Here is a 12769-nt window from a genome sequence, read left to right on the forward strand (position 1 = left end):
TCAGGTTTTTTCCAAAAAAAAAAACACATTTATTAAAAACATAAAAATATACAAACTTTTTCAGTGCTTTGGTTCCGATTTTCTACAAGAAAAGCTCTGATAAAACATTCCACTGTTCTCAAATATCTTAATTTTTATTTTTTTGCACAAAATAAGATGAAAAATAAATAAACAAATCAAGAATAAAGAAAATCAATCAATCAGTAATAAATAAATATAATAATAATAATAAAAGGCAAATAATAAAAACTTAAGAAACCACATATAGTTGGTGGGTAGACAAATTATTTTTTTCAGATTAAAATTAACAAATTAAAATTAGAGCCCTGTAGACATGAAAAAACACCACTATAGTCACATTTATACTTTTTTTATTTACAACATATTGCGCAACTGCAGGGTCTTGAGACACATGCTAACTCGCAAACTAGAGCGCTAGCGACCTAAACGGTAGCCTTCAAGTTATTTCCTTTAAACTTAAATAGCCAAAAACTTACCACTTCCACACGGATAGGGAGGATAACTATTAAGTTATTTAACCTTGAACATGAACATTAATCAAACGTAATAATTTTTTTCTGGGTACATGATACCATACAGCATCCATATCAAACTTGCGCAGGTGGCACTAACATTAAACTTTCATGTCAAGGCGGGGGTCTCAAACTAGTGTCCTGCGGGCCACATTTGGCCCACGGGCCGCGTGTTTGAGACCCCTGTTCTACAGTAACAATAATGTCCAACAATCAGCCATGCTTTTTCCTGCAAAAGAACATCATCTGGATGTTCAAACGAGACCCAAAGTGTTCTCATTCAGGTTTCATAACGACACGGCGCTCTGCAGCTCATTTGGCCGTACAAATTGTGTCAGCATACATAATACTTATTTTCTGGCATGAATTGCTCAGCCCGGTGTGTCTCAGTTCCCGGAGATAAGTGGCGAACTTTCCAGATGACTGCCGCAGGACAACCGGACCACCCTTTAGCCCCCCCACCACCACCGCCGCCCCCGTCATCCCACTGATTGCCACACACTCCTCTTGCTGCCTTTTTGCCAGCTCGTTCTCCAGGGGCCCACGTTGTGTCTTTTGAGTTCTTCCCGCATAATGGTGATGGACACATGCCTTCTGCCCCGCACACACACACACACACACACACACACATATGGATGCTGTGTAAGCATGGCTCTGTGATAAATGTAGTGACTCCCAGCCAGTCGTCCCCCTCCTTGTCCTGCCAGCTTTGTCTGCCCTCAGCTGTTCCGGCCCGGTGCCTATATTGTGCTGGTGGGCTCATTACCAGAAGCACTGTGGCCCGAAGCCTCCTCACTAATAGGCCCACAGAGGGAGGACGACTTGTGCTCGTGTGGCTTTATGTGCTATAACTTTATATATTTCCACTCTTTTGGCTTTGGGTGTGCTGGTGTTTGGCAGCCATTTGGGAGTGTGAGATGTACGGGTACGACCATGCATGTTTCTCTGCACACAAAAACCGAGTGGCCTTATTTCATTTCAAGTGTACCTTTCTCAGAACCCCACCCTTAAATTGAAAGCAGTGTACCTTTTATAAGAACCGTATGAACAATTGTATAAGACATGAATGCTGTAGTTTTAATGTTACGCCGCACGGTAGCAGGTGGGCCGGCACCCGGCACCACCGGAGCATAGGATCCCTTGTTAGCACGGCAGCAGTAATGATGCCTCAAAAAAGAGGGACGCAGACCTTGCACATAAAATACCTGAAGCAGAAAATAAAAAGACGCCATTAGGCAGACGCGCATTTGCTGGGTCGCTGCTTTCGTCCTTTAAAAATCGCTGACGGAAATGACCATCATGCAGCTATCATCACCCTTAATAATAATTAGAATAATTGGAGAGATACTTGCAAAATCCACACAGAAATGGCCCCCAAATGAGGTGTTAAGGGCTGGAATCGAACCAGGGGTCTTCTTGCTGTGAGGCAGCAGTGCTAAACTGACCGATGACGAGAAGTGAGTGTCGTCTGCAAAATGTTGTGAAATATACTTTTAAAAAATTCTCAATAATAATAATACACATTTGATTAACCACACACAAGGAAGTTCACCTTTGCCATGCTTTAATTAAAAATAATTCTTTAGAAATTCCCTATGTACAGTACATCTGCAATAATATTAATAACAGCATATGAATAAAAAATAGTCACAATTCTTCCCAAACATCAGTACATGAGTATGATGGCAAACCGAACAAAAGTGTGGATGCGGTGTTTGGCTTTTCTTGTCCCATCAGCACCCCCTCCCCCGACCCCCGCATCAACTGGCCTCATAGGTCATTCCACATTTACAGTATGTACACTTTGCTAGACAAATGGAGGCCTAATGGAAGAATCAAGCAGACAAATCAAGGCTGAAAGGATTCAAAACAAACAAACAAAGCTTTGTAAACAAAAACTAAACAATCAAACATAGTTCATTAGAAAGATGTTGCATATTTTTTGTAGGGTGTGTGATGGGGGAGGGGGTTTAAAAAAAGTCTTTGGCCAAAAACTCCGTACTGAAAAAATGCACCATGTGAGACGTGAGGCTGGAGATGTGTAAACGTGCTCTCATGTCCGCCGATGAGTTACCCTGGGCCACTGGATCAAATAAATAATCATCTGTGAGGCAGTGGTGAGGATGGAAGAAACAAACAAAGAAAGTCAGGTTGCTGGTTCATCTGCGAGTACTCTGGCTATCCAGGTGCTTGCCTGGGTGTCCGAGTCATGTAGGAAGGTCCAGAAGGGGACTAGAGGTGGTCGTAGGCGGTCGTGGAAGGTGGAGCAGTGCGGGAGGCCGTGCTGTAGTAATAGGGTGAGCCTGAAGGGGGTGGAGGCAGAAAATAAAGAATTAACATTCATTCATTTTCTACCGCTTTTTCCTCACGAGGGTCGCGGGGGGGTGCTGGAGCCTATCCCAGCTGTCTTTGGGCGAGAGGCGGGGTACACCCAGGACTGGTCGCCAGCCAATCACAGGGCATTCTTCCTTTTTAAATGCTTTTGATCACATTTTCTTCTTTATTTTTGTCATGCTGCTATGGCTTTCTTGAAGCGTGTTGATAGAAGCACGGGATTAGTAGGATTTTATTATACAAAGTAGTAATACGTCGTATAAAATCTGCCATAGCCACGTGTACAAGCTACGCTATTCATACTGTTACTCATCAGAGTTATACAAATCATTTATTCTAACCTCTGGACCGCTTTCAACTATTGTCTGTGCAAAAGCTCCACACACACCAACAGTTTTTTAAAAATACAGTAAAAAAATGATATACATGAACATAACTTTGCTAGCTGTGAACTGACGCCATCGTTCCTGCGCACGGGAGCTTGCACCGGAACAATAGTTGAAAGCAACCAAAGGGGGTTACGCACTATTAACATGCAACCGTTTCCGCACTGAATTTTACTGTCTTTGATGGGTGACTTGGAAAACCTTTTTTTTAAGCATTTAAATAAATGCTATAAAAATGATAACTTTGAAACTCTCTGCATTGTTGCAGCTTGAGCAGGAGCAATGATGCCATGCGGGACGATAGTTCAATTATCAATGAAACTATTGTCCTACATTTCCATGAGAATACATTGCATGTTAATAATATGGAACCCCCCCCTAGATTGCTTTCAAAGGGAATATGTGAACTTATTTTCCGATTTCTTTCTCAGTTGTTATGGAAACATGGGCAGGAAATTAGCCCGGAATTATGATTAACTTCATGGGAATGCTGATATGTTTGGATGATTTTGAAATTCCCATCATGACCACGTACAGTTTGGGACGCTACGGCAGGGGTGTCCATACTTTTTCAACATTTTTACATCATGTACTATAGATGCTGTGATGGTTTTTTAAGATTAAAAGAAAAAACAGGCTTATTAGTAGTATGAATGAATTTTTCTTATACATTTTTTCTCCTACTATAATAATACATTTTATTTGTATAGCGCTTTTCAAAATAGTCAAAGACACTTTACAGAAGAATGAAGTTGAATAAAACAAGTAAACAGAATAGAAGACACACCAAAATACAACATTCATTGGTTAATACACAGTTAAAACATGAGTAAAAGCGGGGCGGGGCCTACTATATTATATATTCTCACTATATTATATATTCTCACTGACTTTATCATATTATAACTTAACCAGCCTAAATTTCCTAAAATTGCTACTTTATTTTTTTGTTTGTTTTTAATAATATCACCACTGTTAAAAATAATTTAGCATTTAAATGCAATTTTTGTCTTTATTATGACTTTATTATGACTAGTATTATGACTTTATTTTCCTAATATTTATGGCTTTTTCTCTAAATTTTTAAAATTTTGCTGCTGTTTTCTTTTTTTAATCATATCTTCAGAACATGCTGAGGGCCAATTAAAAAAACAGCCGACGGCCATACATGCACTCCGGACGCCCCTGCTCTACAGTTGTAAGCGCTCGCTGACGCTCCGCCATCACTCACCCAGGATGCTGGAATTGGTGAACCTCCAGGCTTCACTGTAGGAGGCGTAGGGCGAGTGGCTGTAGGACTGCGCCGAGTAGTCGCCGCCTGCTGCAAAAGAAAATGGTCACATGATCCCAAAAAAAAGCCTGGCCATAGTGAGCTGTTTGTGCTGCAGTTAGCTCATCATTCACCAGCAGTTTAGCCCAGCCTGTAAACCATTAATCTACAGTGCAGGTGGAGGGTCGAAATCCCTCGACTCAGCGGTGCATGCATGCCTCCCTGCAATGCCCCCCTCCCACCTTCGAAATTCCCTCTTTTCGTGCACTTCCTCCACTTTCCTCTGTTTTTTTTTTTACATTCCAATATCTAATTGGTAATTATGTTAGCTGGAATGAATCCCCCATGCCAACCCCCAACATCTTCCACCATTCCCAACCCGCCCCTCCCTTATAGGAGGTAATTGTGTATCAACGCTCCCTCACAGCAAGCCCACCAGAAAAAATAATAAATCAGACCCTCTCATTTCGCGCTTCGAAGGGCAGACTTCAAATAAAAATAAAAAAAACGGCACATCACACATGCACACACACACACAGTGTGGCATCCTGACGTACACACACACACACATATCACAAAGACCTCCCTCCTGGGCCCCCTGGTTCCCATGGCGATGTGTGGTCAGAGGTGTCTGGGTGGATGGGTGGGGGGATGTGGGCAGCAGGGCGGAACCCCCAAGCCTGTTCCTTGTACCCCCTGGGCCCATGCGCACACACACAAGCACACACACACACACTCAAACACACACTACAACAAGCCTCTGATTCTGTTTTCTTGTATCTCTCCTTTTTGTACACAGAACAACAACAGGTGGACACGTACCTGCGACAACACCAGTGATAGCCGAGGAGGAGTATCCTGTCTGGGCGGGCGACGGGATGTGAGGTGGGTACCCGGGCAGGGTGGAGCTTACCATGTCTCGCCCTGCACAACACACAGTACACACTTATGTTACACATGTATGTGACATATAATCCTAACACATTAGAGTCATCACAAAACCATCATGAGATGAATGGCTAACTGGGTGACATCATGGCTGAAATGGGCGTTACCTGAGATGATAGACTGGCCGCCGAACTGGCCGTACACCGGTGCATGATGGGGGAATGAGTTATAGGAGTTGGGGTAATGGTTGCTGCAGCTGCTGCCAACAGAAACGGGCTTCTGCAGCTCCACGAATGGCATGTTGGGAGAGGACGGACTCGTGCTGGTGACCTCCGGAGACATTTCCTGCTTCAGGCAAAGCGGCAGGGACTGGAGGGGCTCTGGATGAAGTGCGTGTGGAGATGGGAATGAAGTGAAACCAATGGAAACCCCAAAACATGGAGTGATGAGTGATAGGACCCTCACCAGGCACCATAGCATAGCTCTGATGCGCCGTTAGATTGCGACCAATGGCGGAGCTGGATGCCGCAAGGCCGCTCTTGGCCTCCTCCAGGCTGCCGCTGATTAGCGACAACGGGTACAAGGTCTGAGGGCGAGGGATGCGCGTTAGCTATTACAACAACAACACTGAGCTGAAAGCATTCCAAACTCTTGACACGGAACGCTCACTTGTTCTGTTTTGTTGGCGGAGCCAAAGGAATCTGCTGGGTAGTGCGGACGTTCGAAGCCGCAGTCGACATGCTGCGAGAAGTGGTCGAGGCGCATGGTTTTCCTCGGAATGCCGCCACTGCCCTGAGAGTCCACACTGTGTCGACAACTGTCCTGGTCACCTGAGAGAAGCAGGAGGAAGATTCTACTGAAGACTTGACGGAAGCCAACGGAATCCTCTACTAATACAATTTAGTAGGAAGTTATCGGAAAATACTTTCATTCAGATGAAACAGTCCATGCTATCCCAGCTGACTGAGGACTATAGCCTGGACTGGTCCAATACCAAATGTGATTGGAGTGTTTATTGGGAACTAATCCCACCATAGCCGCTATGTGAATTGGGTAGCAACTGATCATCCTCAAGTCGTGGTCTGTTAGGTGGATTCTATTACTTTCCCATATTTATTTATCTGTGCATTGTCCCAACTCGTATACCGTTCGCCGCTAATTGCCCGACAATTACTTTCAACACAACAGAGAATCTTTGGTGTTGCATTTACAGGTCGACTTGAAACCGACCAACCAATTCTGTATTCGGTTTTACAGAACTGTGAGATGCGTACTGTATTTGTTGGATGTTTTGACGACTTCATCTGCCGGTATGATGGTTTGTTGCTGAGCTACAAGCAGGGTTACACTACTGAAACTTTCTGGAAGGGTTTGCTGAGCGACAGGTTTCTGGGCATTTGGCATTAGCGGATGTTGACAGATTTCAGGGGGAAAAGACTCTCTATGATTGTTTAGCCTTACTGTCATCGTGGCTCCTCTTGCCTTCGCTGCCTGGTTGAGGGATTCCCAACAGGCCGTTGATGGAGTAGGTGGACCCTAAAGAGTCCGAGTGCGGAGACTCGGGCGGGGTGACGGCAGAACTGGGAACTTAGAGAGAGAAACGTGGATATACGGTTAATTTACTTGGAACCAAAAGGGCTTCCTTAAGGGAAAGAGTGAAGACTTACTCAAAGTTTGTCCAGGACTTAGAACTTTTCCATCCAGAGGGAGATTAAACGGTTGCTGGACCTTGGTTCGAATGATCCTAAAACGGAAGAAATAAATCAGCAGCGTGAAGAACAGCAACTTACTTGAGCACCATTTCTGAAAGGGTTGTTAACTAACCTGTTAATGGAGCTGACACTGGGCACGGTGTCGCTGTCGCAAACCGTTTCAGCCAGCAGTCTGTCCCTGATCTCCCAGGCGAACATGGTGGGATTCTGCCTCTTGTACTCCGCGATCTTCTCCACCACTTTCGGCGTGGCCACTTTAGGCTTAGAGCCTCCAATCACGCCCGGTTTGATGCTGCCTGTCTCGTAGTACCTAACGATCGAAGAAGTCCAACATTGACTCTCTCAAGAACTGGAATTCCGGGACCATTTCCTCTTCTGTCAACTCACCGTCCCAGGATCTTGCTGACGCATCCGTGGCTGACTCGGAGCTGCCGGGAGATGTCGCAAGGCCGGACACCCTGGTGGGCCATGTCCACAATGCGTTGCCGGATCACCTCCGGGAGCGGACGGCCATTAACAAACATTCCGCCTAGTTGGTTAAGACCCCCATGACCTGGGGGAGGAGGGGGGATGAACACTTATAAATGTCGGGGAACACAAGACGGCAAAAAAATCAAACACGTTTAGCTTCGGGTCGGGTGGAAACATTTCCTTTAGTTCCTAAACATTTACTAACAATACAAATAATAATAATAATAACTACTAGCATGGCAATATCCTGATACAAACAACACGCATCGACATTTTCAAGTACATTGAAGTTTTCTTTTAGGCTATAAAATAACCTTAAAAATACAAATGATATTTAATATTTACAGCACAAATGCACACAATTATTTGACTTGAATCCACCAACTATTGCACCATTTATGACAATGAACCCTGCACTGAATGCGTCAGTATCATCTTTAAAGCAAAAGCGAATGGAACCATTATTATGCTAAAAGATATCGATATTAAAGGCTATCCTGCTAATTAAGGACGACAAATTGTTCATATTTTCTAATAGAAATGAAAAAAAAATCCCCAAAACATGTTAATCTGGATATGTATTGGACATACTCATATCATTGATATCATTGATATTGATATCATTGATTACTACCAATACAGAGCCCATGAAACAAAACATGCAACTCTTGCACGAACACTATCGCTTTTGACTGAACCCATTGAGTCTTTTTCTCTCTCAGCTTTCATTTCCACATCAAACAGACCTTGTGAGGGCTGGGGAGTGGGGTAGGGCTTGGGGAGGGGGGTGGGGGGGGGGCAGGGGTGTCTTTTTCGGGTGTGGGGTGTTGGGCTGAGGGGGCTTTCTCTATTAACGCTGCCAGCCGAGTGTGGAGAAAAAATCTCCCCGCCAAGCTTCATCAACCTGCAGGATATTAAAGTCCGGCAACCCCCCCCAGAGGAGTGGGGGGGAGCTGGGGAAACAAGCATGCGCATGGAAAATGACAAAGCATGCATTTCATAGACAACTTACAATAATACTCTGGAATTATTCTGATAATAAATAAATAGGAATAATAAGACATATTGTTGAGTTTAGGATGTCTGAACTTTTTCCCTCGAAGGCCACATACAGAAAAATAATGACGGATGCTTAGCTATGTGAACAAAACATCTTACTTTAGTCTAATATCTAATAATATATAATTCATTGTATTTTTAGAATATGTTTATCGGGCCAATAAAAACAAACTGTGGGCTGAAAATGACCCCGGGGGCCGTAGTTTGAACACCCCTGCAAGACAAACACCATTTGTATTATTTTAATGACTAACCATGATATATCATTTATTCATTTAGTTATCAGGCTGTTTTTATGTGTCCGCATTATGCAGTTCTGTGGCGTAGGAGTACTTTGTCCCCACCGGCAAAATACCTCAAGTTTTCAATTGGCAAACTTGATTCAGGTGTGACAAAAACCCAGAAATAATATCGATTTCAAAGACGCAGCACAGGAAAAGGAGAGTTAGTGTCGTGTAGTTACCTCTAGCTGTGCTAGTGGACATGTCCCTGAGATGTCGCTCCCTGCAGGTCCACCAGCTAAACGTGACCACGCTCTCCTCCTCCACACTGTCCCCTCTTTTAAAGTCTTCTCCCTCCCCAGGCTGCCTCGACGGGCATGAGTGTGGCCTGTCTGGTGGCACGCTGCAGGAGCACAAAGTGTTTTGTCTTTTATGTGTGGGCTGCTGTGTGAGATGCTTGAACAACAAACAGTTGCTGATTGCATGGCACCACACTGGAAGATGCTAAGCTGCTAAACCGTGTCCCCCAACCATGAAAAAATACAATTGTACATAAATATATATATATATACATATAAAGTTCAGAAGATGCAAAACACACATGTGAGACAACTGGCAGACAAAAGGAAAACAATGAAAGATGAGTCTTCACGGTGAAGCGTTTACATGATGGCGGGGGCTTATTTTGGAATGAAACGTCCCAGCATGACACCTACATGAGCATGCACTGGAAAAAAAAAAGTTACACATCAAAACATTCACAGCAAGGCCACAATTGTAACACAAAGCACATTTCCAGCTCTTTATCCCGCATTCATTATTTATGATCAATGTCAGGTTTTATGTTAAAATTCATACATTTATTTTTAAGATTTTTTCCAAAATGAATTTGTTTGTAAATGATTTATTACCTTTTTAGAATATAAATAATACCACTTTTAACAGTCTATATTATCAATAGTCTTGTCAAATGAATTGTTGAAATTAGTCTCCATGGGTGGATAATAATACAAATATTGCAGATCCTGCATGAAATCATTTTGGAAAAAAACTTGCACTATATCTAGTATTTAAAGTACAATTTTACTATCAAATAATAAATTTGCATGGTAAAACACCACAAGCTTAGTTTTTCATTTCTTATTTTAGTACAATATAATCAACTTTAAATATATAGTATTTTGGACTTTAAAATATACGAGTAGAATTAAAACGAACAAAATTACATAATGATATCTTTTTTTAAATGTGATGTCTTTAGTATTTAAATTGGTGGATTGATTTTATGGGCATGCTCACACACACACACACACACACACGTTTAATAACCAAAACACATATATATATTTATAATAAAAACGGTACAAAACTTCTTAAAAATTGTCTGTATTTGGGAACAAGTTGCAATGCAATTAAATTAAGAAAACGAGCACTGCATTGTTTAATTCAAATTAATCAGTGATGTCAGTGTTTTTCAGCTGTAAAAATGTTTATTCTTCATTAATAGTTATATATTTAGCATAGAAGCATAGGGAATTATGTGCATGTTCCAGAAGGTCAGAAGGTGCATCCTGGTAGCCAATAAACACTTTGTTAAAAACGGTCCGCATTGAAAACAGTCTTCTTACCTGTTTAGGATTGAAGGCAAAATAAAGCTTTCCTCGCCGGTGATATTATCCGAAAGGATGCCGCTGAGCCGAGCCGAGCCGAGCCTCCGTGGGGTTCTTTTGGCGTCGTGCGTGTGTGTGCGCGATGCCTGCGCGCCGCTCACGTTTTTATGCGAGCGGCGGCGTGCCCGGCAGCCATTGGACGAGGGCAAGGAGTGGGCGGGGACACGTGCACGTGCGCGCCCAGCTTGGAGAGCCGTCTCCCAAACTGTCCCAAGTTAAGGACCGCATGCGCTTTTTTTTTTCACACGCAATTTAGTGCGTGATTTGTTTCGATCCGTCACCATTTTCTATCCGTGACAGGTCGAGCAACACCTGAGGAATAAGTTTGGGCACGAAAAGGCCATCAAATGTACAAAAATGTCCAACTTTGAAGGGTGAAAGACTCCAAGGTGACGATAGACTGAATGATTGTGATGAATACGCCAACAAAGCTCATCACTTCTTATGCAAAAGTTCCATTTTTAATTCTTTATTCGAAATACTACGTCCGGTTTGACAAAATTAGTATTTTCTCCGGTATTCTTGCGGAAAATACTTGCAAAACGTTTGTATTTTTTTTACACAATTACTTCCATGTATTGTATATAGTGCATCTGTAGTATATTATTTATTTGCAGCAGTATATATTTATACTTTGGTTGTCTTTGTGGGTTAAAACTAACTGTTGTTTTTCTCTGCAAGGAAGTTTATCTATTTTGTATATAGCTTTTCTGTCCTTTTTTTGCAAAAAAAATATAAAATAGGTCATACTTTATTATATATGTATAATATTTATGTTGTGTCATGTTTTTAGTGCGAATTATTTGATATTAAAACACAATTACTTACTTTAAATAAACTTACTTTAATAAAAAATATACATTTTGTAGTTTTTCCTTGTAAATATAATTAAAATAGTTCATGAAAGTGAAGCCAAATTTGTTTTTTTCATTATATTTCATTTAGGATGTGAGATTTTCTGTTGTATTATTATTTTATTCTAACGTATGTTATCATATGATGTATCTGTCGTGTTACTTTTAATTATTATGTGTTTTTTGTCTTTTGTAAAGGGTTTTGAGTGTGAAAAGACAGAAAGTTAAAAAGGCTGCAGGACTCGCGTCGTGTCTCCGCAGGGTGCCAACACTTGCAGAGGTTGTTAAGCTTGTTCTCAGCAGTCCGTTAAACAAACACAAACACCTCTAATGACAGCAATACAAGACCCCCCGACTTCATATCATTCAACCATATGGACCCCCGTCTTTTTCACTGGTTAAAAAAGCCAAGGAATATCCCACAACCAAAGTGTACATTTATGTTGAAGAAGCAGCTTCAGGTGAGTGATTGAAGTCCTTTCTTTCCTCCCAAAACAATGGAGCCGTGTTGTTGCAATAAATAGCAGGGATGGAAACACAAGCTGTCCTCTGAAAAGTGGACATGACGGGAAGGGCCTGCAGGGACAAGTTGACATGACAAGAGGTGAGCGGGAGTTTAACAAGGGATTTAAATCAACTGCAGATGGCTATCGATGAGGATGATACTGACAATTATTATTATTGTTGGCTTTAATTACAAGGCTCCTCTCTCGCTGACAATGCGCATGGGTTGGCTAAAATGTATCAATAATTACAATAATGTCTATTTACATTAAACATGTTTTCCTTTTACATATGAATGGCACTAAAATATTATAATAAGGGTCATTTATTATTCTAAAATGGTTTTATTTAGGGGTTTATTTAGCCACTAACTAAATAAAATTTATTTATTTAGTTCTTTGTTGAAGAATATATGTTCTTATAATTAATTAATTGATTGATTGATTGTAAAAAATATGTACAGTATATTCATCCATTCATTTCAAACATGCAAAAGAGAATCCAGCATCAGGTTCCTGCATCATCGAATGCAATAATAAATAAAGACAATATTAAAATGCAGTAATGTCATGTTAAAAAAAAACAAGATATTCCTAATATTTCGGCCACCTTATTCATCCCCAGAACCACAAAGACAATCATAATAATATTTTAATAAAGATGATACTATATTTCTGCTATTGACTATCGGATGAGAAAGCTGAAGTCTGTGGTGCGCGCTCATGTCTCTGCTCGTGCACGCTCCCCAGCACCCCCCCCCCCCCCCCCCCCCCCAAGATGAATGTTTCCCGGGGAAAAGAGCACTTAATTTGGTTAATGTTGTAAGTGGGCTCATGTGTGTTTGTGGTCAGTGAGTCGAGATGAGGC

At 41.8% G+C, this 12769-nt stretch overlaps 1 protein-coding gene across 3 annotated transcripts; it reads right to left on the reverse strand.

Moving 5' to 3' along the window:
* Positions 1–2096: 2096 nt before the first annotated feature.
* On the reverse strand, positions 2097–10597 carry pax8 (paired box 8). Of its 3 annotated transcripts, none has more exons than XM_058057459.1 (12): positions 10503–10597; positions 9117–9277; positions 7511–7676; positions 7236–7433; positions 7079–7155; positions 6873–6998; positions 6081–6241; positions 5877–5997; positions 5579–5791; positions 5346–5447; positions 4485–4571; positions 2097–2836 (listed from the first exon to the last, which is right to left on the reverse strand). In XM_058057459.1, exons 2-12 carry the CDS (start codon positions 9136–9138, stop codon positions 2766–2768), a joined length of 1344 nt encoding a protein of 447 aa, XP_057913442.1. In that variant the 5' UTR covers positions 9139–9277; positions 10503–10597; the 3' UTR covers positions 2097–2765. The 3 variants fall into 3 exon arrangements, with proteins under 3 accessions (XP_057913442.1, XP_057913431.1, XP_057913421.1); XM_058057448.1 differs by having other exon boundaries at positions 4485–4574; XM_058057438.1 differs by lacking the exon at positions 10503–10597 and having other exon boundaries at positions 2097–2637; positions 2728–2836; positions 4485–4574; positions 9117–9256.
* Between the last annotated feature and the right edge of the window lie 2172 nt (positions 10598–12769).

Source organism: Doryrhamphus excisus, chromosome 2 (assembly GCF_030265055.1).
Source record: "Doryrhamphus excisus isolate RoL2022-K1 chromosome 2, RoL_Dexc_1.0, whole genome shotgun sequence".
In the NCBI taxonomy this organism is placed as follows: Eukaryota; Metazoa; Chordata; class Actinopteri; order Syngnathiformes; family Syngnathidae; genus Doryrhamphus; species Doryrhamphus excisus.

What these genes read in the sequence shown, in the direction of transcription:
- pax8 (XM_058057448.1), bottom strand. Translation starts at nt 9,138, where the DNA reads ATGTCCACTAGCACAGCTAGAG. An exon ending in CAAGAGGAGCCACGATGACA is followed by an intron (nt 6,242 to 6,872) that starts GTAAGGCTAAAC and finishes TGCTTCTCTCAG; the next exon opens with GTGACCAGGACAGTTGTCGA. An exon ending in TATCACTGGTGTTGTCGCAG is followed by an intron (nt 4,575 to 5,345) that starts GTACGTGTCCAC and finishes TTTCTTTTGCAG; the next exon opens with CAGGCGGCGACTACTCGGCG.